The sequence below is a fragment of the Scatophagus argus genome, chromosome 15, assembly GCF_020382885.2.
Source record: "Scatophagus argus isolate fScaArg1 chromosome 15, fScaArg1.pri, whole genome shotgun sequence".
NCBI lineage: Eukaryota > Metazoa > Chordata > Actinopteri > Scatophagidae > Scatophagus > Scatophagus argus.
In genome coordinates, this window is record NC_058507.1 from 13464948 (window position 1) to 13492498 (window position 27551).

The 27551-nt window shown below is 41.5% G+C and overlaps 2 protein-coding genes and 1 long non-coding RNA gene across 7 annotated transcripts in view; 1 reads left to right on the top strand and 2 right to left on the bottom strand.

The window, feature by feature from the left end:
• Positions 1 to 190: 190 nt before the first annotated feature.
• On the top strand, positions 191 to 16810 carry LOC124071680 (zinc finger protein DPF3-like). 4 transcript variants are annotated; one of them, XM_046412432.1, is made up of 12 exons: positions 191 to 309; positions 6379 to 6539; positions 7453 to 7560; positions 9764 to 9891; positions 10597 to 10692; positions 10890 to 10950; positions 11703 to 11744; positions 12332 to 12466; positions 13316 to 13429; positions 13595 to 14390; positions 14884 to 15071; positions 16285 to 16810. In XM_046412432.1, the coding sequence occupies exons 1-10, from the start codon at positions 278 to 280 to the stop codon at positions 13753 to 13755; spliced, it is 1038 nt and encodes a 345-aa protein (XP_046268388.1). In that variant the 5' UTR covers positions 191 to 277; the 3' UTR covers positions 13756 to 14390; positions 14884 to 15071; positions 16285 to 16810. The 4 variants fall into 4 exon arrangements, with proteins under 4 accessions (XP_046268388.1, XP_046268390.1, XP_046268387.1 ...); XM_046412434.1 differs by having other exon boundaries at positions 14998 to 15071; XM_046412431.1 differs by having other exon boundaries at positions 14884 to 16810.
• Positions 16752 to 19592, bottom strand: LOC124071681. Its single transcript, XR_006845373.1, has 5 exons — positions 19475 to 19592; positions 18935 to 19192; positions 18145 to 18343; positions 17064 to 17183; positions 16752 to 16962 (listed from the first exon to the last, which is right to left on the bottom strand). It is a non-coding gene; the product is annotated as an uncharacterized LOC124071681 (long non-coding RNA).
• A 1667-nt stretch (positions 19593 to 21259) lies between these two features.
• Positions 21260 to 27551, bottom strand: part of LOC124071568 (regulator of G-protein signaling 6-like) — a 36255-nt gene continuing 29963 nt past the window's right edge. Inside the window, exons 12-16 of one of the 2 annotated variants that reach the window (XM_046412208.1) lie at positions 27392 to 27517; positions 26739 to 26925; positions 25905 to 25994; positions 24614 to 24673; positions 21260 to 24342 (exon numbers count right to left, since the gene is read on the bottom strand). In XM_046412208.1, coding sequence (XP_046268164.1) covers positions 24292 to 24342; positions 24614 to 24673; positions 25905 to 25994; positions 26739 to 26925; positions 27392 to 27517 — 514 coding nt within the window. In that variant the 3' untranslated portion in view covers positions 21260 to 24291. The remainder of the gene's footprint in view (positions 24343 to 24613; positions 24674 to 25904; positions 25995 to 26738; positions 26926 to 27391; positions 27518 to 27551) is intronic. The other variant, XM_046412209.1, reaches the window with a different exon arrangement.

Here is a 27551-nt window from a genome sequence, read left to right on the forward strand (position 1 = left end):
GCATGGTTTCAGTACGCCAGGAGGGAATTGCACTTGATACATATCCAAGCTCCAGTAAGGGTCTCTTTAAAAGTGCTGTTATTCTGTTAGTGTACAATATAAATACAAGGGAAAACCCTTTAAAATAATTTTGACAGTTTACCCCATAAAGCCACGCCCCATCCGCGTATGCTGCAGACGTATTGGTCCACGAATTCAGACCGAGCTCTGATTGGTCAATTCCTGTAGGTTTCCCTCAGAACTGCAAGACGCCGATATTGCGTTACATTGTAGCAAAATGGCGGCTGTCATTCAGAATCCACTAAAAGCGTAAGTATTTTAGACATTTAGGAAATTTGCGAACAGTTACTTTGTTGCCAACTTGTATGTTAAAACTGTCTGTTCGTGCATGTGATTTCCAGCCGTGTGCATATGACAGATTAAGCTGTCCAAATTCATTTTGTATACTTCTTGCATGGCAAAGTAGCCTCGTATAGTTCTTTTATTCCACAAGATTTTAACATTTAGTCTTAAACATGTGCGTAAGGCTGCCTGACATCTTGACTGCACAAGAGGAGCTTTTCCTCCACACGATTACACATTGAACACAAGAGAGTGTCGCCTTTCCTGGGCTCTAAATTTATTTGAAAACTGTCGACAACGTGCCTTTGCGCCGCTCCGAATAATTAAAAGCCGATTTTGTTCGTGCTCGGCTGGGCACAGCAGTAGAATATCATCTGACATACCGAAAGTCGTTTACAGTTGGTTTGAATTGTCGACATGTCAACTTTGGCTCCTCCGAGCGCAGACGTGGTCAGGACCCGGTACAGCAAAGAGAGGAGGCATTTTGTATTTGCATGCTGGCAGGCGAATTCGACAAAAGTGACAGCAATTTTAGTTCGCCGTTGGAAATAGACAGTCACTGTGTGTTTAAACAGCCCGTGCATTAGTCATTTTTGTCGTTTAACTTCAAAGAAATGCTCCACCTTTTTCTCCATTTTTCCTTTGTTCTTCTGTGTTGTTTCACCAATTCCTCTGGTTAACATGTTATCTGGCTAAGTTAGACACTATTAGACTCCTGTTTCTTGTCATTTTATCCTTCACACCGGATAATAATCTGGCATTTCTTGCCACGCACATTCATCTGGACGTGACAGAAACGCTCAGCCTGTGCTGATGTGCGTTATCACCATCATGGCTCGTTTGGGACTGTGGAGGTAAAGCAGCCGCTCCACTGTGCCTTTAAGTGGAGGAGTGCTGGAGATTAGCTTGGTCCAGGATCCTGGGCCCATCTGTCAGAGAGATGCTCCGACAGAGAGGCAGTGTTGGGCACAAGCCGTAGAACCATCTGCTCCTCCACAGAGGTACCCTGGCACCTCCGTTTACTGTAAAGCACAGGGAGTGGACCACACAGCACCTTGCACATCACCCACATTGTTGCCATTGTTACTGTGACATTGTTACTACACCTAGGAGAGGATACAGGATGATGCTTTTGATACCTGATTATCCACTTCAAACTATATTAGTTAGCTGTGATAATTTATCAGTGTAACGAGGCAGAATACAGAGGATGGATCCTGTCAAAGTGGCCTTTAGCAGAGCAACTCCAGACCTGCATAGTCATTGCATGATGCTCTAGATGGTGGCTAAATGCAAATTTTCTGTTGACTCTGTATGTATACCGTACATTTAGTCAATTGAACGTGCTTGCACTTTCCATGCATTGCCTTCACAGTCTCACTGAGTCCTGCAGGAATTGCTGAATACAATCACAGCCACCTGAACGGCTCACGTGAAGCACTTGATGTTAATGTGCTCAGTTTAAATATTTAATAACTGATCAACTTCCTTGTCGTTCCTTCCATTCGCTCATCATATATCTGTGGGGTTTATTAAAATAAGAGCAGCATTATTATTGGAAAGTACATTTCATTATTACTTTTGTCAGATTATTTCCTTCTTGCACCCCAACAAGCTTTAGTGTGCGTCTGCTGTCAAGTTGCTGTTTCATTTTAGCAATGTTTTAGCATTCAGATGTGGAATGTCTCCTTGCCATAAACTGTGCTTAATGAAGTGTTTCAGTGTGCTATAATTAGCCTCTGTCTTGGGTTTCTGACTTCATTTCACACGTTTGTCAGATTATAATTAGTCACACTTGACACTAATTGGATGTCGCTCCTGTGGACCAGTTTGACCCTTTTTTTTGTTTTATTAAGATGATTCACTTTAGGGAAATGAAATGCTGGTTTGACTTTGTTGTAGAGATGTGGAGGATGAAGCTGCAACATGCAAGCCTGTGCACGTCTGTGCGTGAGGTCTGTCCCTCCTATGAGCAGGGGAGGACAGTAATCTCCAGAATCTGCTGATTAAAATGGAGTCTGGAATATTTGATTAATAAAGACGCTCATGAAGCTTCTCATTAAAATTTTAGCCACAGCTGGAGCTTTCTGTGGGTAGGACACATCTTCCAGCCACAGCTCTCCTGACATTGCATCGGTGGGATCCTTCCCTGTTCGTCAGCTACCTTGTCACTGGTGTTGGGTAGACCTCGAATGAGTCAGGCCTGCTGTTTATTGGCACTGCAGTGTGGAGGTGTATGGCCTGGTTTTGCTCGTGCCCTCACCCAGACTGTGTTGTTCTGATTGGTGTAGTCAGAGGTTGTTGTCAGGATGCAGTCACTCTGTAGGCCCAGCTCCTCCTCCTCCTCCTCCTCCTCTTCCTCCTCCCCCTCCTCCCCCTCACTTGTTATGTGGTAGTTCGAGCTTCCTGTGAAGGAGTAGTGCACCTGCAAATTTGAGAAACCTACTGTACTGAACTGAAGAGGCTGAAGTTAGCTTTTTAGATCAGATTGTTCATTAATTCTTCACCAAAGTCAGACCTCTTGAGTGCTGGGCCATTTTGAAGTAGACTCTGGAGTTTTGTCATGACTGCAGTTCACTTTCTCTCTCCAAAGCTGCTCTCCTGCAAACTTACACTTTGTCGTCAGATATGCGAAATGAGTGTTGACACATGCTCACATTACCGACGCAGCCATGTGACACAGCGAACCGTTGACAGGAACACGTTGTAGCAGAGGCCTCACTGGCCACAAAATTTGCTTTTGTTCCTTGCCCTCATGCACACACACACACACTCACCTTCTCTACTCAACTGGAAGATATTGAGGATGTGTAGCACATACCTCTGAGGCAACCTTTTAAGCCCTGCAACACACACAAGTGTTTCTAGTTTAGTTAAATTCAACATTTTTGGCATTTTAGGCAGAGCTCAACTTTAAAGGATCATTTTGGTTTTGTACTGGTTGGGTAGTACATTTTTAATCAGTGAACACAGAGAAATCACTAAAACAAAAGGTTGAATGGTTTCCCAGCCTGAGGTTTTGGACCCTCCAAGGGGGGATGCAGTATAAATTTGAAGACAATTAGCATTAGAGGAAAGCACTTTATATATATCTTTATTAATCAAATTTCTGCCACACAGTGTTCTACTAAAAAACTTTTTGTCACACATTGTTCAAAAATTAGCTTTTCTCTTGAACTGCTGGCTAACTTGGTTCTACTTGGAACCAAGATTATACATTTGCAAGCAGTGATCACTCTTCAGTGTACAACCAGTTTCAGCCAGTGATGACAAGTAGACATTGTTTAGCTTTAAGGTCACAAGCTAAAAGTGTTGACCACTGATCTAACCTGTGGGGGTAAAACTGAAGTCAGAGTACTTATAATGTTGGTAATAATCATTCAATGTAAAGGATAATGTGTAGAACATTTATGCACACATTTATGGTAAGTACGGTAGGTCAGAGTTGAACCAGGAAACTGATCTGTAAACTGTGACGGATGTTTACAACTTCCTGTTTGAGTAATAATGTAACTGTATGCTTTTTTTTTTTTTTTTTTTTGGTTTAAAATCTTTATGATCATCACATGCTTTTTCCCTCCCCCTCCATCTCACTTCGTTTTAGTGATGTTGTTGAGTTCCCAAATCTAAGCAATTACCGTAGTTAGTTGTACAAAGTCAACCTAATTTATAGGATAAACAAATTGTAATGATCTGGAATTATTTTTAAACATTTTTACTGTGTTCCATGTCAAAGGATGGTGGAAAAACAGATACGTGTCTCCAAACACACAAACAGAGGGGGAAAGTGTGCTGATGTAGGGGTGGTGTGGATGTGTCATTGTGACTCTCTCTTTCCTCCTGTGGTGGCGTCGGTGGTGTGGGTCTTGTCACTCATTACAAGTGTCAGAAAGATCTCTCACCTAAGCCAGTGCACCTGCTGCTCGGGGTAGCGGGGGCCACTGATTGAGAGCTCGCTGCTGCACAGACAGCCAGCACCCACCAGAAGACTTTCACCACTTAAATGTTGTCCCTCACTCCTCTCCAACCCCGACTGATCGACATCCTCTCTTGGTTTGTTCACCCCCAAGTAATCTCGGGAGTTTCTTGACATTCCACGCTGTTGAGCATAGACTGGTAGCTGACTTTGGGGACGGTTTACAGCTGCTGTGCTTTTTAGTAAACTGATATGTCACACTGCGTCCCATCGGAGCTGCGTGTTGTTATAGAGGAAAGGAAGGGCAAAAGATTAGTTTCACAGGGATTTACTCTACATTCCAGCCCACATATGTATGTCCTAGGTCTGAGAAATGCAAGTTACACATATTACTACACAGCTGTGTGTCATTATTTTTTATAGCCAAATATTTATCTTTAGAAGAAAACCTTGATTATGCTACTGATGAAGATGTCTACCCTCTGAACGTGCAGCTTTATGGCCAATCTGTTTTGAGTTTCGTATCCCTGTGTGACACCTCTTGTAAAAATTCCTGATCCCTAAAGGGTGAGAAAGTCCCGGTACATGTCGGAAGTTCTCCTGGCTTTGTATGCACTAAGAACGACTTTAAGAAACCTTTGCAAGGCAGAGTAGTAGTGATAGGATTTTTAAATACGATAAAGTCATTATTTTGCTGTGATTGTCACACCAGGAAGGAAAAACAAAATCCCATAATCACCAGTCCTGATCTGGTTGTTAACCTTAAACCTTCTTTGTCACCATCGTGTGGTTTTGAACATCCTGTCTTGTTTTTATTTGTCTTTGTCTTTATAACACCTTTCCATCCCTGCACTCGCTCTGTACCTGTGACTGTTTACTCTTCTCAGTCGCACACCGACACGAAGCCTCCCTTTCCCAGACGCCTCACACACACTGTGGCTTTGTCTGAACCGCAGAGCAGCAGGCTTTGTGCGGGGCGGCATTCCTAACACGGCTGTTCATCTGCTGGATGTTGTCTCAGTGAGGGGGTACAGGGGTAAAGATGAAAGAGAAGGAGTGCAGAGCAATATCTGGCTCCTCCGCCCCTAGTTTAAGATTCCAGGCTCGACTCACAGCCCTGCAGCTCATTAGTTTCACTTCAAAATGGCCGTCTTTCTAATGTTGTAATTGAGAACACGTGGAGGAACTTCATTACACGGATGTGGAGATGTTCATACTAGAAGAATCAGTAGCTATTACCTGCCCTGTTAAACCTGTGATATAACAGCAGACTGTGCAAATCACAAAGTACCTTGCCATGGTTTCTGAGTTGCAGCATTTACCCCCATCTTTGATATAGTCAAATTAGAACCTGCCCTTGTGCTAGGCACTCTGCTGAGATTAATTAAGTAGGCTAATTACCATACCAGGCGTGTGGCAGCGATTGAGGACTTGAATGTGAAATATCCTCCCCCATTTCACTCTGAATATTAACAGTGAAACCCTGAGGGACTGCCAAAATCTCACTGGTGCTAAGAAAAGTGGAACTAAAGTGTAAGATTCTTAGCTGCTTGCTAATCGGAGGACCAACTTCAGATCAGACACCAAGTTTTATTCTGTTGTGATAAACTCAACCCGGTCAACGGCATTGTAGCTCACAGCCTATGAAGAATCAGATCACACAAAGAACCCACAGAGGTAATAACATGTTTAACTTGTGGAGTGGAAGCAGAGTCAGTGCAATGTTGTAATTGGGTTGCATTGTTTTTTTTTCCCCCTTTCTATAAATTCTTCCCAATGGCAAGCAGCAGGAGGAGAGAGAAGCTCAGCTGTCAGTTTGAGCCTTGCATTGAACAGCACTGATAAGTTTGAGGAGACGTTAACAGCATTATGTGGGTTGAGGAGAGTTTCTAAGAGACTTGCACGCAAATCTTGTAGCTGCTTCAGCTAACTGATTTTATTTTCTGTAGCCAGCAAAGCAGCAGGCCATTATCGAGGTGCTCGTACACGAGAGAAAAGGCTCATCTCCATATCAGAGATTCTGCAAATACGATCACCAGCTGCCACATCAATGACTCGGCTTTGTCGACCACATCACCCAGTGTCACTGACCTGATGTTACCCCCACTCCCCACACACAGGTTGGGTGACCAGTTCTATAAGGAGGCCATTGAGCAGTGCCGCAGCTACAATGCCCGTCTCTGTGCTGAACGCAGCGTTCGCCTGCCATTCCTGGACTCACAAACCGGCGTGGCCCAGAACAACTGCTACATCTGGATGGAACGACACCACCGCAGCCCTGGTGGGCAAACATAAACACACACACTCGGATACAAAGAATGTTTTGTGTATAGAGTTAAGAGTGTTTTTGTCCATTAAGCATATAAAAAATGATGTCTGTGTCTACTTCATCTAAAGCTATTAACGAGGGTTGTAAATAATGATTATTTTCATTATTCATTCATCAGTTGATTGCTTTTTTTGTTTAATTTATTACCATAATCACTAAGTTAATGAAATGTCAAAAATTAGTGAAAATGGCTTCACAGCCCAAGGTGACATCTTCATTCAGCTTACTTTGTTCAAACAGTTGAAACCCAAAAAATATGCAGTTTAAAATGATCTCAAAGAAAGAAAAGGAGAAAGAAGCTGGGACCAGCAAATATCAGCAGGCTAGAGTTTTCAGTTGGAAATACCTCAACATCTATCATGTTTTGACTAAAATGTCTGGATTACCATGGAAGTTTGTTAAAGACCTTCATGTCACACTCAAAATACATTTCAACAGCTTGTACCATCATCAGGTCAAATTTTTATTTGTCTAATACTGATTTATGACCAAATAGCTAGCAAAGCTAATGTCATTCACATCACTGTCCGCTGTACATTGTGTTTAGTGCTAATTACCCAGTATTAGCATGCTAGCACGCTAAACTGATGAACACAGATAGCATTGTGTCTGCTAAACATCAGCAGTGTCATTGTGAGCATTGTTAGCTTGGTGACATTAGCATTTAGCTTCAAGCCCCTTTGTTCCTGAATACATCCTTACAGAGCTGTTAGCATGGCTGTAGACATAGTTAGTCTGTTAATAACTTCAATTCAATAGCAATTCATCACTCATGAGAATCGTGAATTTAATTTCCAGCTACTCATTATCATGTTAATTTCCAGCTACTCATTAATGTTTCGAATGCACAACCGTTAATGTGTAGGGGTCGCAGCCGGGCAGATGTACACGTACCCCGCCCGCTGCTGGAGGAAGAAGAGACGGCTGCACAACACCACAGATCCACGCCTGGGCATCTACGGCCTCCATCTTGGTGAGATATGCAACCTCTTCTGCTCAAACCACCTACTATCTACCCACTTCCACCACACCCGCCTCCCACCCACCTCCACCACCTCCTTCAGCTCATGTGATTACTGGTGATGATCTGGAATAATCTGGCTAAAAGCATATCGCTCTGTCTCAGCACACTGAGCAGAACAGGCTGCCAGTCATTTTTCAGAGGATGAAATGTGGCTGTGTTCACCCCGGCTGGTAAACTTGTTTCGCAAGAAGTAGAACATGTAATTAGATTTACCACTGCTGGGAGCAACGAGACAGAGTTCGGCCACTGAAGACAGTATTTAATAAATGTTATGGAATAGAGTTTGTCCGTCCCTGGCTCACTCAACACATTTACCTCCTCCTCCATCTTATTTTGTCACTACCACCTCCCTTGCTGGTTTTGCCTTTTTCTCTCTGGCAACACTTTCATCTCTGCATCTCTCCCCATTGTCTGCCATGTAGTCTGTGTGTGTGTGTGTGTTTTGTAGCAAGTCTTCGTGAGCCCAAGTAACTGGTCCATTCTATGCCCAAGGCTTGCATACCCAACAAGATGTTCATGAACTTGACAAAAGAGAGAATCTCACACAAACATTACATGTTACATCGTTCATTTTTTAGCAGTTTCTTTAACAGACTGTGAGAAAATCCATTGTGTTAGAAAGAAATAGAAATCTCCATGATCATACTGTCTTTAGTTTAAATAAAATTTCTGCAGTGCATGGTGGAGAACAAATGTTTGGGAAATTGTGACTGTAACAAAGAGAGAGGGATGGAGTCTGGAAAGAGAAAGTAAAATGGAGGGATAGCATATGAACTGAGCCTTTGTTTCCCAAACACATCCCATTGTCGTCTATTGTTTTCCACTGAGCTCGCGCTCACTAAGACCTGCCACCACCCTCATGCTGTCCCTTCCCTTCTCCAGCAGCAGTGGGTTGTATGTGCTGTCTGCGAGTGCCCAGTGGAGGGGGGAGGGAAACGTACCCTGATTTAACCTGGCGTCTCCTGTACGCAGCACGTTGTGCAGCTGGCCAGAGGTGGCTGACACAGGGCAGCAGAGTCTGTCTCGCTGCCTGGGCTGGCTGTCTAACTGATGGTGTGCTAGAGACTGGGGCTGCATGCAGAATCAGCTCCCTGCTGCAGGCTGCTGCCGGCTCTATTTTTAGCCCCCCAGCTCCCATGGGTTGGGAGGGAGGAGGGGAGTGGTGGTGGTGGTGTGGGGGGGGGTCTGTCTCGTCGCGGAGAGTTGAAAGTCAACGTGTGCAGACACAATGGTGAGGGGCTGCCGCCGCCGCATGGTGGAGGGGCCATTTTATAGGAGCTTCTCAAGCCTACCCTCTATTTCTACCTCGTACCTATGCAGTCCTCCATTGTCTCAGCACTCAGGTTCAGTTTTCTGCAAATGGCTGTCTAGTATGCACAATGATAAGGTCTCATAGAAAGCTGAGTCAGGCAGTGATGAAGTTTGTCCTCTTTTCAAACATCCTCAAAGCACTTGGATGACCATGTAGTTGCCTGTGGAGAAGAACTTGTGTCTGCAGATCTGCAAATCTGACCACTGTCAAAAATTTTCTTTGTTCTGCTTTGTCTGCTTGCCTCCCACACTGTTAGTTTAGACCTTCAACTCGCTGTAGGAGGAGATATCTGCATGATGTGTTCAGGTTAATGTGATAACTACATTGCACCACTGAGATTCCTGTGGACCAAGTCAGCCCTGTGTCTGCATAGCGCAGCATAGCCTGCCAATGTATTCTCTTTAAGAATGAAAATATTTTTTTCAATAATGTGGTGCAGTGAAAATAGTTGTGATGACATATTCTGTTGCAGGCAAAGACTAAAAAGATGACAGCCGCTAAAATAAACATATGCTCCAACAATTTGACACACACTTTTATTAGGACTAGTGTGCGTGGGGGAGAGGAGACATAATGGAAATGTGCTGATGGAAAGCTGCTCATAGAGGTCAGTGATTGTAGCACTGATGGTTCTTGTCACAACTACAGCTCTTGACGGTGATGCAGGGGACTGTAACATACTGAAGCTCATTTATCATCAACAGTACATGGGTTCCTTTGCTTTCTTTATACACATGTTGAACTTGTTGAGCAATAGACTTGACATGTACTTTAAAGTATAAACACTGAGTTGGTATTTTGATGATTTATCACATATTGATGGCTTTTGTCTGTGTCCAGACGGCGGCCTCATGTCCAAGGACACCTTGCCCACCCAGAGCACTACACTGGAGGCTCTGCTACGAGGAGAGGGTCTAGACAAGAGAAACAACTCTAAGAATGACGAGGAGAGCCTGCTGGAGATCCAGGTTAGTTCAGTCAGTAGGGTCTGAAACACTTGCTGTAGGGTGTGTGTGTGTGACCTGCAGGTCACTGCTGGCTCACTGAGTGTAAGACTGTGACAATATGCAGTTAGAAAAACTACACACCCAACAGCTGGATTAGTGATGTCTGGTTTAAGACTTAAACCCGTGACCAAAATCTTGTAAAGCCGGTCCTGCATGCTAGCTAGCTTATGGAATGGGCTAACCTTCCTTCACATAGCTGCAGCTGTCAACATGGCTTGACTTGAAGTTTGACCTTTCTCTCTTCTGTGTCAAGGTAATGGCCATATTGATGTTGGGGATGTATACTGTGATAGACAAGAGTCTAAAGGGCTCTTTACTTGCTTTCTTCATTTGCAAAACATCAGATGTGTAAAAAAATAATTATGTCTGTCATCATTAACTACCATTAACTACTACTTTTTTCTTAAATAAGGTCCTATGGGTGATACTGGAAGTGGCCTCTGTATGATCTGTATGAAGTTCCACATGAAATAAACATTTACAAAGAAACAGAACATACACTAGATCTGTCAAAAACACCCAGACTGTGTTGAGTCAAAAATTGATTTTTCTTCCCCCTCTGTCACTGGTGCTCGCTGTTTTTTTATTGTTTGTTTTTTTTTTCAGCAAGTTGCTACTTTAATGAGAAATTAAATGTTTTTTTTTTTTCCTCTCCGTGTGTCTCAGAGGGTTCTGGAGGCAGATGCAGCAGAAGATGCTTTCAATGACGATGATGACTACGAGGTGGACACTCCCAAAAGGAGACATCGGGGCAAAGGAAGAGTAAGTGACCACATCGGCTCCAGTTATCTTGTGCTCTTTAGCCAATTTCTCAAACAGTTGAGTTTTTTTTTTAAAACAGAGTAAACATTAACTTGATCACATGAAACTCAGTTGTGATGCAAAAGTCATGCAGCATGTGCATGTTGTTAGGCAGATTTTGCCGCAGATAGTTCCAGTATCTGGATGTTTCTCCTCAGGGTCGGGGTTCAGGCCGCAGGAGGGCAGATGTGGATGATGATAAGCCATACTTCTGTGACAGTAAGTAGAGATTAAACATGAGGTTTGTTTTAGTGTTTACAGTGTGGTAGTTTGTGTATTTGTGCATAATCTGCTGATTTCTTTGACTTTTAAGAGGCTGGTTTCAATATATACTCTCAGTTGCACAGTTTGCACTTTCTAAATTATCACATTCTATATTTTGTTTTATTCATAAATTGTAATATATACAGTATTCAAAGTACACTGGGTTAAATGCACGCTACCACACCTCTTTCTCACCTTCTCTTATCATTTGAGTGGGGCAGACTTCTTGTGTACTTAATACATAGAAACCATGTTATTGTGCATGCATTATGTATATTTAATTTCCTTTATGTATCTCAGACCCAATTTATCTTTTCTTTCCTCCACTACTCAAATTCAGCTCCTCCAATTGGAGATATAACATGAGGATCTCTTGTACTTATACTAAAACACTAAAGCACATTTGCTATAGGACTTGATGTAAATGAGGCTCATTGTAGGACTTGTCCTCATCTTCTTAACTTATGTGTTCAGAAGTCAGTCCAACAATAGCGTCAGAGCTTCCATTGTCAGAAAGTCAACCGTCTCTTCAAAGCAGTTTGTTTGAGATGGAACCACAGGTTGAAACAAGGTGAACTAGTGTCAGTGTAGCCTTCAGTATTCCTGTCCATGTCCAAGTTACATGTGGAAAACCCTGGAAGGGTCTTGGATTTTCTTCTGCTGGGACACGTAGTCATTCTGTGTTCCTGTGTCTTCTTTTGTTTTAGACAGATACAAACAAAAGCAGAACTCAAAATCTTCAACTTCAGGTAAGCTTGATTTGTTGACTCTCTTTGTCAGTAGTTTTTTAAGGATATGTACTTTGATAGATTGTTGAGTGGTTGTGTTGCAAGTGCTGTGATTATTGATGTAGCCCCTGTATTATCTTACTTTTCACAAGCTGAAAAGTGCCCTTGGTGCTGTGAAATAGAGACATGCTTATTATGTTGTCTGTGCTGGTGTTTTATTTGACTGACTATTGTAATCAGACCTTAAAGTGAATACTTTTGGGTATTTTCAACTCAGAAGTAGAATAGTTGCCTCCATTAAACACCACGAGCCTTCTTTATTTTTCTGTGGTTGATTGATTCATTTTCAGTTTTTTTTTCTGCAAATTCCTAATCTATCTGTAGATATTCTGTAGTTTTGTTGCTTTATACCTGCTCAGCAGACACTGTGGGTGTTTGACACTTTGCTTTGCGAAGGTCTCATTACAATCAAAGCATATTGAGGTCTTCATGATGAACAATTAGCCAGAATATTTCAAAATCCTGTGTTCTTAAAATGGCGTGTTTCCAAAACAAATTTTACTCAACCAGTCATAGAAGTCGGACTGAACATCTGCCCTCTACTGCAGTGTGTGCAAAGCGCTACAGGAACCGTACAGGACTAAGCTACCACTACACCCACCTGGCAGAGGAGGACAGAGCCGGAGAGAGAAGCTCAACGGTGTCCAAATCGCCTTCTGCACAACAGACTGACAGACACAAACGTAAGTCAGAGGCTCTGCACCTCTTGGTTTCATCAAACAAACCATCACTTACATTACAGTACACATGTGTCTCTGTGCCATTAGATAAAGTTGGCACTTATTGTTTTTGTGTTTTTTATGAGGTCTGGCTTATTCTTTGATTGGATTTTGATGTTATTTTGCTTTTGGAGAGCATTTTGCTTTTATAGACAGATCACAGTAGAGTTACTTCGCTGTATTTGTACTTAAAAAGATGCACATTGTTTGACAAACTGGGACAGGTGTTTTAACGAAACATGTCTGCATGATAAAGAGGTCAACAAACACGAACCAGAGAAAAACAAGACTAAATTCAAACCAGAAAACGTCTTGGATTCAAAGCGTATCTACATGAATAATGCTTCAGTTCAACTTTAAAAGACAATTTAAAGAAACAATTTTAATTCTATAGTATATTAAGTTCCTGTGTAAACAATACATGTATGGTGTGCATTAGGGCTGTGTCCTAAAAAGTCCTACGGTACATATGTAAGCAAGGCGATGTGTTGTTTCATAGGCCTTTCTTCTTCTTCTTCATTGTGTTTATACTTGTTAATGTGCTAACTTCTTCCTGTCTCGGATCGTTGTTACATCATTATTTTCTATATCCATATTTAATGCTTAAATACAGGAATTGGGACTGCAGTTCTTGAAAACTTCTGTTTGCAGAAAGCACAAAGTTTCAGTTGAGCAAAGTAAAATTCAAGATGTGAAATACTTAAGTACTGCTTTTGTTTTATTACCAGAATACAAGTATTGTCTTTAACAAGTGTGACCTGCCCAGCTTTACTCAGGGGAAAATCAGCTGTCCCTAAAACTCTTTCCTTATAGGTCCAAAGGCTCCAGGTGGGACCAGCATTCCCAACAATTACTGTAATAAATGCCAGGGCTCAAACAAGAAAATGGGTAAATCGGGGAGTCCCTACTCGGCCTGCAGATGCACAAGTGAGTTCATATCCGCCAAAGTATAATTACATACAATGCAGAGCTTTGCTGTCCAAAGTACACAGACATGTAGATCTGGTTTGTAATGTCTGATGGGAAGAAATGGATGCTTTGTCTCATGATTTCACTACTTCTAACTTGATGCTGCTAATGTCACCTGTCCAGCTGACTGTGGGGAAGAGAAGGAAGACGGGACTTTTGCTGGAGCAGAGGAGCTGTTCGGCACCACCTCGGAGAGCGACACATCCACCTTTCACGGCTTTGAGGATGACGAGCTGGAGGAGCCTGCCACAAACAGCAACGGAATATCCAGTCGACACAGATAGAGAAAACCCTTTTTAGATGTAAAGAGACGACCTTTTTTTTATATGGATTAACCTCTGGCAAAAATCTGCTGCTTCTTTTTCAATGTTTTTTTTTGTTTGCAGAAAGCACAAAGTGATTTCAGGACAGAAATGCAAGTGGTATTTTATCTACTGAACCTTGTTGAATAATTTATGAACACCTTTTTTATATATAAATATATATATATATATATATATTAACTTTTAAGACAAAGAACAACTGTCAGTGTTTCTTGACAAGTGACTTGGTCTCCATGCAAAACAGAAGATGTTTTTGGAGTGTTTTTTTCCCTTACTGGAGCAGAAGGAGCATAAACCTTATGAACAATAAACACTGGAGAAATTTGAACAATTGAAAATTTGAAAGGCATAAATGATGCAGTACGTTTGGGAGATGATTGAATGTCATTGCTGACCCATACTTGAGCTACTGGATGTTTTTGAGTCAGTAGTCGCTGTGACTATGAACATCTCTTCTTCTGCTCTAACTCTGGATTTAACCTGTATGAAAATGAAGGAACCAATGAAAGGACTGCCACAGGTGACTGGAAATGTTTGGAGATGAAGAAGCCAATGAACATAGAGTTTACAGATGGAGGGGACTTAGTGAATTCAAGGTAAGAACATTTTTGTGTGTTTTGGAAATAAAAATCACTCAAAGTCTCTTTAAACTGCACAAATCAGTTTGATAAATCACACTAACAAGATCAGGAGTTCCAGATTTTAGACTTGCTAGCTGCTGTAGCAAAGTCAATGTCTGTCTGTCTGTCAGTTGGTCCACCACTTTGGTCCAGACTAAATCACTACAGGATGAATAAAATTATGTGAAGATGAATGCTAATGCTAACTTGTCCCTCAGCCCCCAGTGTACTTTGTGTTTGTTGCCAGTTGCAAAACATTAATTTGCTAACATGCTAAATTAAGATGATGAACATTGTAAGCACTGTGACTGCTAAACTGTTAGCATGTTAGCATGCTGAGATTGGCGTTGTGCTCAGAGCACCTCTTTGCCTAAATGCAGTTTCAGGGATCTGCTAGTACAGCTGAATACTCTTGTTAAGACACATTATGTGTGAGTCTGACCCATGTTGTCTGTGGTGTACACTGTAGGAGCACTCTGCACATTGGCATGTGGCCCAGGTGTGGGGGTGACCAGTGAAGAAGAGGATTTAACTCAGAAAAACTAATGAGCCTTCATGTCTTCTTTTGGGCCTGAAATAACAGACTGAAATGGATGAACAGACATCCACCTCTTCTACAGGCCATGTGTCTTAATTGAGGCAACTGCTCCCTTGACGGTATGTATCGATCCCCTCTGAACATTTGAAATGTGAGTTGATCCAGCTTCATTTCGTCCTCTCTGCACTGTGCTGGAGCTCCACCGAACTATGGGAACACTAAAGGCCAGGCCTTTCGGACAGTTTGTGCCCCAATGGGTGCATTTGGGGGCCCCGTGGCCCAGCCTGCCCACTCCCTGCTCTGTGACTGTGTGTCTGCTGTGTGATCCGATGTGACACTAAGACGTCATTATCCTCATCACTGTGCCAGCCTGCCGCTCTGTACTCGAAACCAGCTCTGACAGCCATGACCCCCCCAACCTGATTGGACCAGTGACTCCCTGACCCTCCCAGCCATAGAGATGGTGCTCAAATCCACCACTATTACATGCAGACCTCTGGACTACTGTATTAATCCTCTGACATGGACGCAAAGGTTTTATCTTTCTGCTTCTGTCCCTCTGTTTTTGCTCTGGGCTTCTCTGACTCAAATGCATTGCAGTAATTTTTTATTTGCAGCTTTTCTCTGTTGTATAATATTTCTATGTTTTGAACTCCTTAATGTTTAATTAGTAAGACTTCTTGGGTTTGTTCAGACTGTATTGATACCTCTGTCCTGATCAGGTGCACAATAGCCACAAGTACTCAGGCATCTTTCATTTCCTCTGCTGTTGATTGTTCAGCCACGCAGCCCTGATTCATGTGATTGTACTCAGTTGGCACAGAGGGACAGTAACGCCACACAAGGATCCCATTATAATCAACTCCTAGGAGGGATTTGGGAATGCTGCAGTCTCATGCTATAGGAAAACATTGCAATAACAAGCTTGAACTTTTGTCTGGTCTCTGCTGATTTCACCACTCACCATGCAAAACCTCTCCACTTTTGGTCTGAAAGAGTGAGAATAATCTCAGATGCATTGGAAAGCAATGTTATTGCTAGAAAGACATAACTGCACAGATCCACATCCTTTGCGATAAGTGAAATCTGTATCTGTGACATTTCCGTTGAGTGCTTTAGAGGGCTTAATTGCTTTATGACATTTAGGAGGTGCTTGAAGTTCCGTATCAAAAAGCCTTTTAGGTCCATAGGTTCTGTGTCCTTCATGTGATTAGTGAGTATCGCTGCAAAGAAATAACAGCCGCTCAGTTTTTTGAAGCTAATCATTAATCTTGTGTCTGGAATGACTTACGTATGTGCTTGTGCGTTCACATATTTCTTCACTTCCCTCAGGGACCCTCCACACAGCAGTGTATCTCCTCTGGACAAAGAATGGATCTGAGACTTTAAAATGATCTTGTCTTCTTCTTCTTGTACTGTTTCCACAGTAAAATAGATCATTGTGTTTTTCATCTTTGAAAGTCATCCCAGAAAGTGAGAGCATGCATCACCAATCATAAACCTGCTTAATATTAACTGCCGTATACGAACAGGCTTAGAGCGGTGCAGTACTGAACAAAAAGGAGAAGCTCCTAAATGCAAGTCAGTGATGTCTGCTTGTGTCACCAATCATTGAATAGCCTGTATACCTCGTCAAAGACACAGCAATAGGCCCTGGTACTCTCTTGTCAAGCCTGCCGGGGGTGGAGAGGGAGGATCGGGGTGGAAACGGAGCCAAGAGGAGATGAAATGATTATGACTGGGCGTTTGTTTCATCTTCAGCTGTAAATACAAGTCAAAATGGAAAGAATGAAGAAGTCTTTGTTTGTTAAACTATTTTTATTGTTCTGAACAAAATAAAGAATGAATGGTAATGCTCGCTGGGGTTTTTTTTGTTGTTGTTTGTTTTTCTGAGAAAGACCACAGGTCATTTTTGAAAAAGGCAGAAGAATCCTAGACTGGATCGATGGGTTATAGTGACCATCAGACTCTGTGAGCAGACAGGCGGGGCGGGGGGGAGACACACCACCTCTAAATAGGAACAAGACAACAAAAAAAGGCTCCAGCACCGGCGGCTTTTATTGATTGGTAGATGCTGCTTGAAAAATCAAAAGTTAGTTGATACAACTTACATGAGCAGTAGAGTCTGCCTGCAGTGAAGGATATTCACTCTCAGCAGCAGTATAAGTTTAATAGCATTTAAGCAAGAAACTAGATTGCTTGACCGGATTCATCGACCTACTGGAATAGATCTGGAAAGGTCAAAGCAACAATTTAGTGAGATTAGTTGTGAGGCACTGTAATGTTCATTGTTAGAGGGAATCATAAAATACAATCTCAACCAAAATATTTTGGAAATTGGAAATTCATCATTTTGTTTCTCCAGAATTTAGAGGGGCACTCCAGCTATTTATTATTATACTGTAAACTCTAACAAGTTGAGTTTACTTAAAGAAATTTAGGAAACTGATTACCTACAAACTTAATTGTGTCAATTTGTGTTAACTTGTGTACAATAAAAAGTCAGAATATCTCTTTAGCACCACATATACTTAGTTTTTAATACCAATTACCAAATTTGTCCTCTATCAAAAAATATACATATATATATAATACACACAGTGTAATATATATAATAGTGTTTGGCCATATGGCGATTTTTGTTAATACTGAGATTAATTGTTCAGCCCTAGTCCAAACCCTTCTGTTAGCAGAGAATCAAGCCAGTCATTGACCAGAGGAGAGAAAATGGGGAATAAATGATGGTAACGCCAATTAGAGGCAAATCATTCCTTGCAGTTTGCCGATTGCTTCACTTTCCTGCTAAGTTATGCCTTTCTATAAACTATTTCCTCAATATTATGTGTTTGTGAGCGAGACTGAGTGTATAAGCGTGCACATGAGTGAGACTTAAAAGTGAGAATGAGCATGAGTGAGGTGTGCTGACTGGTCTGGGTATAAGCTAACAGAAGGCCCTTGATTCACAATGGACACTTTCCTGAATGTCTCACAGCAACAAACAGACTGAATAAAACCTGATAATTAAAACTGGATTATTACATAGAACTGTACTTGGACATGCACCTTCAAAGCAGCAAAATGTAAGTCTGCTCTTTAACAACTTTGACATATTCAACATTTGTTGCAGAAGCACACTACACTCCAATATTAAATATGTATTTATGATATTAAATACATATGTGTTCTTCATACCTTTGGGGTAATCCAGATGGGGTGCATACATCACGCCGAACAGAAGACAAAGTGCTTGAGAGGTTGTGGGAATCTCATCCATGACAAGGTTTCCTTCAAGGATGATTGCAATGCTGTTAATCAAGGGTGGCGCATCCTCAGTCATGATTCTAAGAACCCCAATAGGCACCTGGCTGAAGTCACATGCAGAGTCCGAATCCTGCATTAAAAATAAAAGAACACAAATAAATTAATGTAGTTATAGCGTGTTCACTCTTATGATGCACAACATCACATAAAAGAAACAAGCACTCTGGAAAACTGTCTTAAAGAGCTCTTTAGATTATGAGCAGCTAGAAATGGCTACATGGCTACATACATACACAGTCTTAACAAAAAGGATAAAAATAAAATAAAAAAGGCTATACAACTTCACCTGGGAAGTTCAGATTTGGCTCAAACTTTGAATGAATTGAAAATCATATAAAACATAGATGTGTTGTTGCAATTTAGTGATATAACCTTCTAAACGCAATTCTATATCGGGCAGAAATTGAAATGAAATATTTTCACCATAGACTAAGATGGAAAATTACTTCTTAATTTGTAACTCCCAACTGATTAAAAATATGTCACTTGTTTAATGTTGTGATATCCCCACTTAAATATATTTGGTTTGCAAAGTGTGAATACGGGCTATAGTAACTAACTTGACCTCAGCTTTCAGGAATTTTACTATTGGTTAAACCTGAGGTCTGATGAGGTCCTAAAATGTGCGATGGTCAATCATTATCATCATAAATGTACTTACTGAGCAGCTGAGGAAGAATTCGCTGGAATTATCTCCAAGATACAGGGGCAGACATTGCAGGACAGCAGTGCGTGCTGTGGTGATGTCATTGGTCTCATGGAAAAGGGAGGAGGTGCAGTGGGACGAAGAGCTGCGGCTGCTGCTGAGTTGGTCTGGCTGGGTAAGACAGTTATCTGGTACCCTGGTGGCCAATACAGTCTTGATGACTGAGGGTACCTCTTTTCCAACTGCCACCAACTTCACTGTCACAGACACCACCTAAAGTAGGCCATATGAAGAAAAAAATTTTAAAAAAATGTATTAAATCAGTACAATTTTAACAGTCATGTGTTGCCACATTCTCATGTACTTCATATCTAAGCAAGATTAAATGATTAACTGGTTAATATTGTTTCAATAATGTTTTCAGATTAGTGTATTAAAACAGACAGCAGTGTCTATGAACACCTCCTTATTCAGACAAAATGTATTACTTAAGGATAAGCATCACTAATTAATCTGACCTACATTTTTGAATGTCTAAATAAAAGCAGTATCCACCTTGTCTCCTTTCTTCTGTGTTGGTTTGTTGGTTTTAGTATTTAGGGTCTCATACCACCTGCACGAAATAAACCAAACTGGGTAAAGTCACTAGTCTGTGCCAGGAACCTACATTTATCAAAATACTGTAGTTATAAATAAGTTTAAAATATTGAGTGTAATGTACGATTGTGACGGCTATGATAACATGATATTTTAGAAAATACGACGGCAGCGCTCGACTTCCGCGCTCATCGCGGCTCCAGTTGCCGGCGACGGCCGTGGATCGGCCCACTGCTCCAGCGCTTCACTCGGCCTGCATTTCCCTTTCTCTACTGGGTCAGTTATGACCGCTGTCTGGAGCAGCGGACGTGTACTGAGCCTGAGAAGAACCGATCAGTTTGAATGTTGTGTCTAACCTTAACTGACGTTACACACACATCGTCAGGACTGATCTGAGCTTATGTTTACGTCCCAGCACGAGCATGGCTGCACCCTGACACACTGAAGCACGGAGCCGGAGCCGCCGACCATAGCCTGTTAAGCTAACTGTTTTTAACTCATACAGCTAAATTAGCAGCTCCCCCTAATTCCGCAGCTAACAGACAGGAATCGGTGGAGACATGTTAAATATTAACACTACACTGGGGTTCGCTCCAGACAGAGTCAAAGCACTTTTAATCGGATTCGCTCATGTTGAACTGCTGCTAACGTCAGCCCTGTGAACCCGAACAGACACACACAAGCTAACATGCCGACAGAAAGTCGGAAAGTCAGAGGTGTTGGCTTTCTTCGAACAACTCTCATTCCAAACATTAAATTATATTGAAGAGATTACAAACAAAAGTTTTAAACTTACTGAAATGAAGCCTGGAGTCAGCCTTCGATGAGAGCACAGGGGCCAGGTGCACGACTTTGACCTCTTGCGTTTGAATGAGTTTGGCGGTAGCGGTAGATGCGCGCTAACCGGAAATGGACATGCGCACTGGGGTATAACTTAAGTCTCATACCACAAACTATGCTACACACTCAGAAAAAACAAGTTCATGTAACTTAACAAGTATGCGAGTAAAAAGTGCAGAAAACTCGATGAGAGAAAGTAAACTTAAAAAACTAGTTTGAATTAAGTTAAATGCACTATTTCATCTAAAGTCAGAACATTGTTTGTATTTACAGTGTAACCTTTCATCATGTTAGGGCACTCACAAGAGACTTTGTTTTTTTGGTCAAACTTGAGGCAGCATATATCGTGATTTTCAGCCCCAGTATGACTCAGATCTCCCAAAAAACGCCAGATGTCACATTACCCATGATGCAACTCCAAGGCATCTTTTCTTTAGACATTTCATACCTTGTAAATACTCATGTCTTTGCAACCCCATGTTTCTAGTTTGTACCGCAATGCTTTCTGCTACAAACCTAGCTATTAAGCCTTTTAGACCAACAGAAGAATCTTCAGGTCAAAATTTGAAGTTCAAAATTAGCGAATATAGCTATTATCTATTATCTATAGGTAATCGGTTTCCTAGCTGTTATTATCACACTAAAACCAAGATGGTGACCACGGCAATCATTATGCTAGCTAAACCTCAGCATGTTAGCCTTTAGCTCATACATACAATCTTACAAAGCTGCCAGCATGGAACATCTTCTAAAGCTCAATATCTTGTTTCATGCTAGTAGATTAATACTGCTACTGAGAAGTACTACCTTACCAGTGTATACCAAATACAGAAATGATTGTATGTGACAGTGAATGAAATGTCTGAAAGTGTTTTGTGATTTACATTTGCACATGCTGTAGTGTGCCTGCGGCCAGTCTGCATTAACTGGACAGAGGAGATGCATCTGACTTCTTTTGTTTCATGACAGCAAACACCAAGCAAAGAGAGACACAGAGCAGACAGGTCCAGAGGTTTTATTATTTGGTACCCATGAATAGATAGCAGGTGCTTGAGTGTTTTGGAGTGCCAGTAGTTATCTTGCTGATTGAGAAACTATAAGCACAAAATGCCCTGAATATGTTACATGCATAGTAATGTGCCCATATCATAATAAAGTGTGCTTCTGGATAATGAAAATTAGCCAATTTACACTGACAATGAACCCTGTACATAGTGTCATTGTGTTTGTCTGAGAACAACATTTGGTACATTGTCTCAAGTTAAGCATCTCTCTCTACCTTACAATCAAGAGGTTATTGGTTTATGATGATAATATTGATGATTATAAATATGACCTGTACAGTGCATTGCAATGATTCTAATAGAAAATAATAGATGACTGACTCATTCAGCAGCTAAGTTTGTAACTGTAGTAGTCAATGGCCTCGAGGGGGAGCTGTGAGACTAAAATCTCCTCAGTCCAAGCACTTTCTGTATGCAGAAGAAGTTTGAGGCTACAGAGGAGCGCAGAAGGCTGAATGTTCTGTGTGTGGCGTCCATGACGGCTCAAATATTGTTCCCAGTTGAATTTCAGGGCTTTGATGTCCGTCCACTGAGGAATGTTGCTCCAGTTCAGGGCCTTTTCCTCCTATCCATGTGCTGCCTTTGAGGAGTCAACATACCTCTCCTGAAAGCTAACACTCCATTGTGGTCCAATAACATGCACCATTTTGCCCACAGTTATCAAAACACATGACAATTAATACATGGAGAGACATGGCGTACATTTTGTCAAACAAAAGTGGGCAGGTGTCTTTGAGAAAACAAAAGATGATCTATTCATGCAGTAAAAAAACAAAACAAAAAACAACACAACACAACATAAATGATCCCATATTGTGCTGCAAGCCTTGAAATGTCCCCATGACCAGAGAACAACCAGTTTTGACATCATGAACACAGCTTAACACAGCAGTCTTGTAACACTCTCTTGCTTGGTCCTGTAGTTTAACCACCACTAGATGGACCCATGGCACCAGAAACTTTGAAAATGACAACAGAGCAGGAACCCGAAAAGCATTTAGAAACTATATCATATGTGACTGTGCACACTAGCGCTATGACTGAAGTGAAGCCTCAGATCACTGATCCACACAACCATGTGACCCATTGTTTGAAGCTTCCCAGTTATTCTCTCAGATTTTAATTTGAGCATGCAGCCTGAACTTGAAGCCTTGGGAAGTTGTGAAAGCAGTGAACTCATTTTCCAACTGAATTAAATTCATCTATGTTCATTCCCTGTCTGAGCAACACAAAGAAACTGACACAGGCCAGACTATAAACACTCTCCTCTCTGATCTACCAAAGAGTACAGCAAATCAGCTACAATTAATTCAAAATTCTGCCGCAGTAAAGAGAGCACATATTACGCCTGTTTTAAAGTCTTTATACTGGTTATCTGTTAGTTTTCATATTGGTTTCAAAATTCTTTAATAAGTTTATAAGGCACCACATGACCTTTGGCCAGACTACATCTCAGAAATACTTAAGTAGGGTCCCTCAGATCCTTCAGTTCTACTAATTTAGTTGTTCCTCAAAGCAAAACAAAAACATCTGGTGATGTTGCTTTCAGCTTCTGTGCTCCAAACTGCAGGAACAGCCTTCCACAGGACCCGAGAGGAGCTCAGAATATTGTCATTTCAAAATGTAAATTAAAAACCCATTCATTTAGTCTGGCTTTTGTGTAGTGTTTTATGAGTTTAGGGTTTTATTATTTAAACTTATTTATTATCAGCATCATAATTTATTTTATTCTGTTTTGTTTTAGAAACATTGTACCTATTTGCTATAATACATTTAGTGCTGTTTTTTACAATTTTATTTTTACTTTTTATTGCTTGCATTATCTTTGATCATGTATGGTGTTTATTAGTCTCCAAATCCATTTGCACACGTTGTCAGTTGCTTGTAAAGCACTTTGAATTGCATTTGATTTGTTTGAAAGGTGCTATATAAATTAAGTTTGATTGATTCATTACAAAACACTGTTGTGGAAATCTTAACATAGACATTTGGATGACACATGCGATGGTGCAGTGTGAGTGCTACATTAAGCCCTTATGCCAGATTTTGGAATGTAATGAAGCATGGAAAAGCTATAAATCCATTTTGTCGATGTCATAAAATAAAACCTGTGGGGATTAAAACAACTTTTCCTGATTACTGCCAAAATTATGTTCACCAGTTGACCGACATGTGCTTTATAAGGAACGTATATAATTTTCAAGGATATAAAAAGAGATTACATATATTTCTAAAAACAAAAAGAAAGTGGTTTCAGGCTTTATTTATTGCTGGCTGCCTTGTGAGTACAGAGACATATGCAAAGTCTTGTAGATTTGTGTCTGTGATGTTTCACCTTGTATTTAATACATCTGAGATAGGACTGGTCCCAGCTGTTTTAGGACAGCTAAACCAAAAGTCATTCATTGTAAATATTGTGGCAAATGTAAGTGTTTTTTTTAACAAAAGAATATCGTTACAATACCAGATATGTGCTATTGACATCCATTAAACCTTTATATAAAACAAAATGAACACAATATAAGGTGATCAGCTTAGTCAACAAAGAGCAGTTTGCCGACTAAGTGATGAAGAGAGGGCAGCCCTAGTCTGGATGTGCTTATACTGTATGCTGCATGCCATGTGTTGTGTCAGCTGAGGTTCCCCTTGTCAGCATTGTCTTTTTCCTCAGTGGTTCTGGTTGGGGAGTTCACCTCAGCAGACCCAGTGCTGCACTACCAGTATGGCAGCAGCAGTCGTCGGAGCAGTGTCTGAGAGCCTCCACAGCAGCCCCGTCCAGCCCGGCTCCACTGCCTGTGCCCCGGACCCGTCCCCTGTGTGGCGGTCACCCCCCCAAAAGGGTCTGGCTGTGCCCCTCCAACACAGGCTGTGTCAGGATGACTGCATCAGGCCTGTCAGGCGCTTTCCCGTCAATGACTTGCCCTAAAAGGTCAATTAAAACGAAAACACTATACTGAGATGCTGACAGCACAAGTACTTTATCAATCACACAAAACAAGACGCTTTTTATTTAAATGCTTGCTTGCAACCATTCATGTGACTAGTGTGTTATCTATTTCACAAATACACCAATCCTATTACAGGTATAAAGAGCCACAATCGAGTGCAATATGGTTATAATTGCAAAAGCCACTGATAGTGAGCCAGCCAGTGTGGTTTGTGATATGAACAGCCCCAGCTCCAAATGACTTACCACACTGCGGGTGAACTTCTCCAAGGAGGTGCGGCGGCCCTGTTCAGTGTCTGCTGGCTGCTGTTTTGGGAGGGGGAAGCAGGGTGAGTGTTTGGGTCAGGTACGGGTGTTGACGGGGGTCGGGGGTGATGTAGTTAGTGAGGTAAAAAAAGGGGGCCAGGCATTGCAGAAATGAGGGCCAAGGACAATGTGGGAGTTGCATTTTTAGGAAATGGAGTGGGGTCAGTGACAGGCCAGCAGAAGGAGCAGTGACCAAACGAGAAAGGGCAGAAAGGCCAGCATGAACAGAGGCAGCTGTGATTTGCTGGAAAGCTCCATATTACACAACAACAGCTAGATGACTGCTTGTTTAGCCGTGCAAGTCTTAAAAATTACGCTTATAGCCTACTATCTTCTGCTCTGTTTTCTTTTCTGTCACATCTCTGTACTGTATGCCGGCGATTTCTATTCACACCGTGACTCCGTGTGTTTGGTATATGATGGTGTGTTTTTAACTGTTCTATTGGCATATCTTAGATAATTTAGCAGTTTGCTTGCACCTGTATCTTGAGCATGGCTGTTTTGCCTTTCTGGGGCTCTGTTAGTAGTCTCATGACAGTACTGAACCACTGATTAACAACTGCAGGTGTTGTTAAGAGCTACCAAAGGCTGCCAAATGACATTAAAATGACACACCTTAATAGCATGTACGTGTGCTTAGAGTTTTAAACGCTGAGTTGGTTGAATTATTTGGCTTTCTCTGTGTTTATTATCAAAATTATCACTAACTGGTGAAGGAAGTATCTTTGATGGAACGCTTAATCTTTGAGAATGCATCATGAATTATTATTTGATTTCATTTTGTATAACCAGTCCAAGTGTGCACAGCTGTCAAATAAATGTAGTGGAGTGAAAAGTGCAATATTTAATTTCAAAATTTAGTAGAAATAAAGTAATGCTACTTTATAAAAGTAAAGAACAAGTACCACAAAATTATACTTAAGAACAGTACTTTAATAAAGTCACTTAAATACATACCTCATTGTCAGTTACTATTTTGCAGCATATAATATTTATACAATGGACGGTAATGAACAGAATGCAATGCTGCAAACAGCACTGACATTTTGGTGAGTGACGAGATTATATCGCCTAATACCTGATATATGGTGGATAACACCTAATAGCAAAAGATATGACACTTGAATGTCTTTTAAATCATAAAAATGAATCAAACCAATCTGAGAAAGGCAAGAGTGACAAAATTTTGCAAAATGAAGAGGTGACATAGGAGTCAAGGAGTGCAGCTCACCTTCTTTCTGGCTAAGAGGAGGTCTTGGTAGATGTTGGATCGCAAAAAGCGTGCATAGCTGTCACTTTTCATTAGCTTGAAGATGTGCTCCTGCAACAGAAAGAGAAGCTGATGAGTGTGTGTTGGCCTGGAAGAAATGAAAAGGAGAAAGAAAAAGAAGTGCAGAGACTTAAAGGAGGTCTTCTTATTAATGCGGTGCATGCATGTGTGACTCAGAGAGGGTGATGTACACCGAGCGTGCTGTCACGAGTGGCAGAGTTCTGTGAGATGGAGCTGAGTAATGTCCTGCCAGTGGGAGGCGTTCCACATCACACACCACCAACCCACTTTAAACCAGCGGAAACCATGGTGAACCGGCTGAACAACCTATTCATGGCATTACTCGCCTCATTAGGCCCTGGCACAAACACACTCCGTCAGTCTTCTCCTTTCTCTTTCTTGTCACTTGTGTAACATGAGTGGGGTGGAAGGGTTCAGTGTTCCAGTGTTTGTTGTAGTCAGGGATGCAGTAGAGAGTAAACCCACCAAATATCAGTGAAAGGATCTTAGAAAGCTTAGAAAATGGAAACAGAGAAAGTACTGTTAAATTGCAATGAGGTGTGAGGGTAAGTCGTCTGCATCTTTTCTGTATCGTTAAATCCCTTTCCCTTTGGGGTAAATAAAGGAATTCTGATTCTTTATGGTATTAGAGAGAAGTATTGGTTGTATCTTGTGTAAAGGCGCGGGTACGTTAGCACAGTGCGTGTCTGGTGTTTATTCAAACTTGTGTGAGTGTGTAGTCATGCATGCGTGAACATGTGAATTCATCCACGAGAAAGAAACAACACAGCCCACCTGAGCGTCCTCATAGCTGTATCGTCCAGGGTCTTTGAGGTTCTGGCTGGTGCGCTCGTAGCTGTGAGAGTCCAGGTTGATGGAGCTTGGTGCTCCCTCAGCCAGAAACTCCTGCCAGATCTCCTGCGCCCTGGAGGCTACTTCCTGGAGTGGCCGTCGCTTCAAATCCTGCACTGCTAACCAGAACCTGCAACAGTAGGTTATAAAAATAACCTTAGTATTTGCAGAAAGATGCCCCTGCAGAGGGACAGAAAAAAAAAACATCAATATATTCTCACTTATTAAGTTGATATTGCATACTTGTTAGCTAACAGTTGCATATTTACACATTCAGCAGATCCGGAGCAACATTAGCATTCATTTAGAGTCGTGTTCACTTGATGAAGAGAAGTCCAGGATTCATCCTCCTTATAGCACTGTGTTGCTCTCCACTAACTCCTGAGGGAAATATCTGGCTCTTTAGCTGATAATTGCACCACTATGTTCATCAGATAGTTGTTAACTTTGTCAGCAGTTGCTGTGCAGATAACAAAAACAGCTGCTTGTGGATGTGAGCAAAGTTGTGAGCAAGAAGTCCAAAACAATGAGCTGAAAGACTTGTAAGAGCTGTATTGACGTGTATCAAATGTATTGAGATACAATGAGAGTCTCACCGCAGGTTTTCTGAGCTGAACTCTGACTCCAGGAACTTCAGGAATTGGTCTCGCCCTGCTGGATCTCTCAGCGCCTCCTCTAGAGAGAAGCCCCATTTCTTCACACGCTGCTGGCTGGGGTCACGACTGCTCAAAATGAAGTAGATTAAAAAAAAAGAAT

Excerpts from the sequence above, each read along its gene's own strand:
- LOC124071680 (XM_046412431.1), top strand. The coding sequence starts at position 278 with ATGGCGGCTGTCATTCAGAATCCACTAAAAGC. Across the intron at positions 6,540-7,452 it reads ACGACACCACCGCAGCCCTG|GGGTCGCAGCCGGGCAGATG; the intron begins GTGGGCAAACAT and ends GTTAATGTGTAG. Across the intron at positions 11,745-12,331 it reads CTCAAAATCTTCAACTTCAG|TGTGTGCAAAGCGCTACAGG; the intron begins GTAAGCTTGATT and ends CCTCTACTGCAG.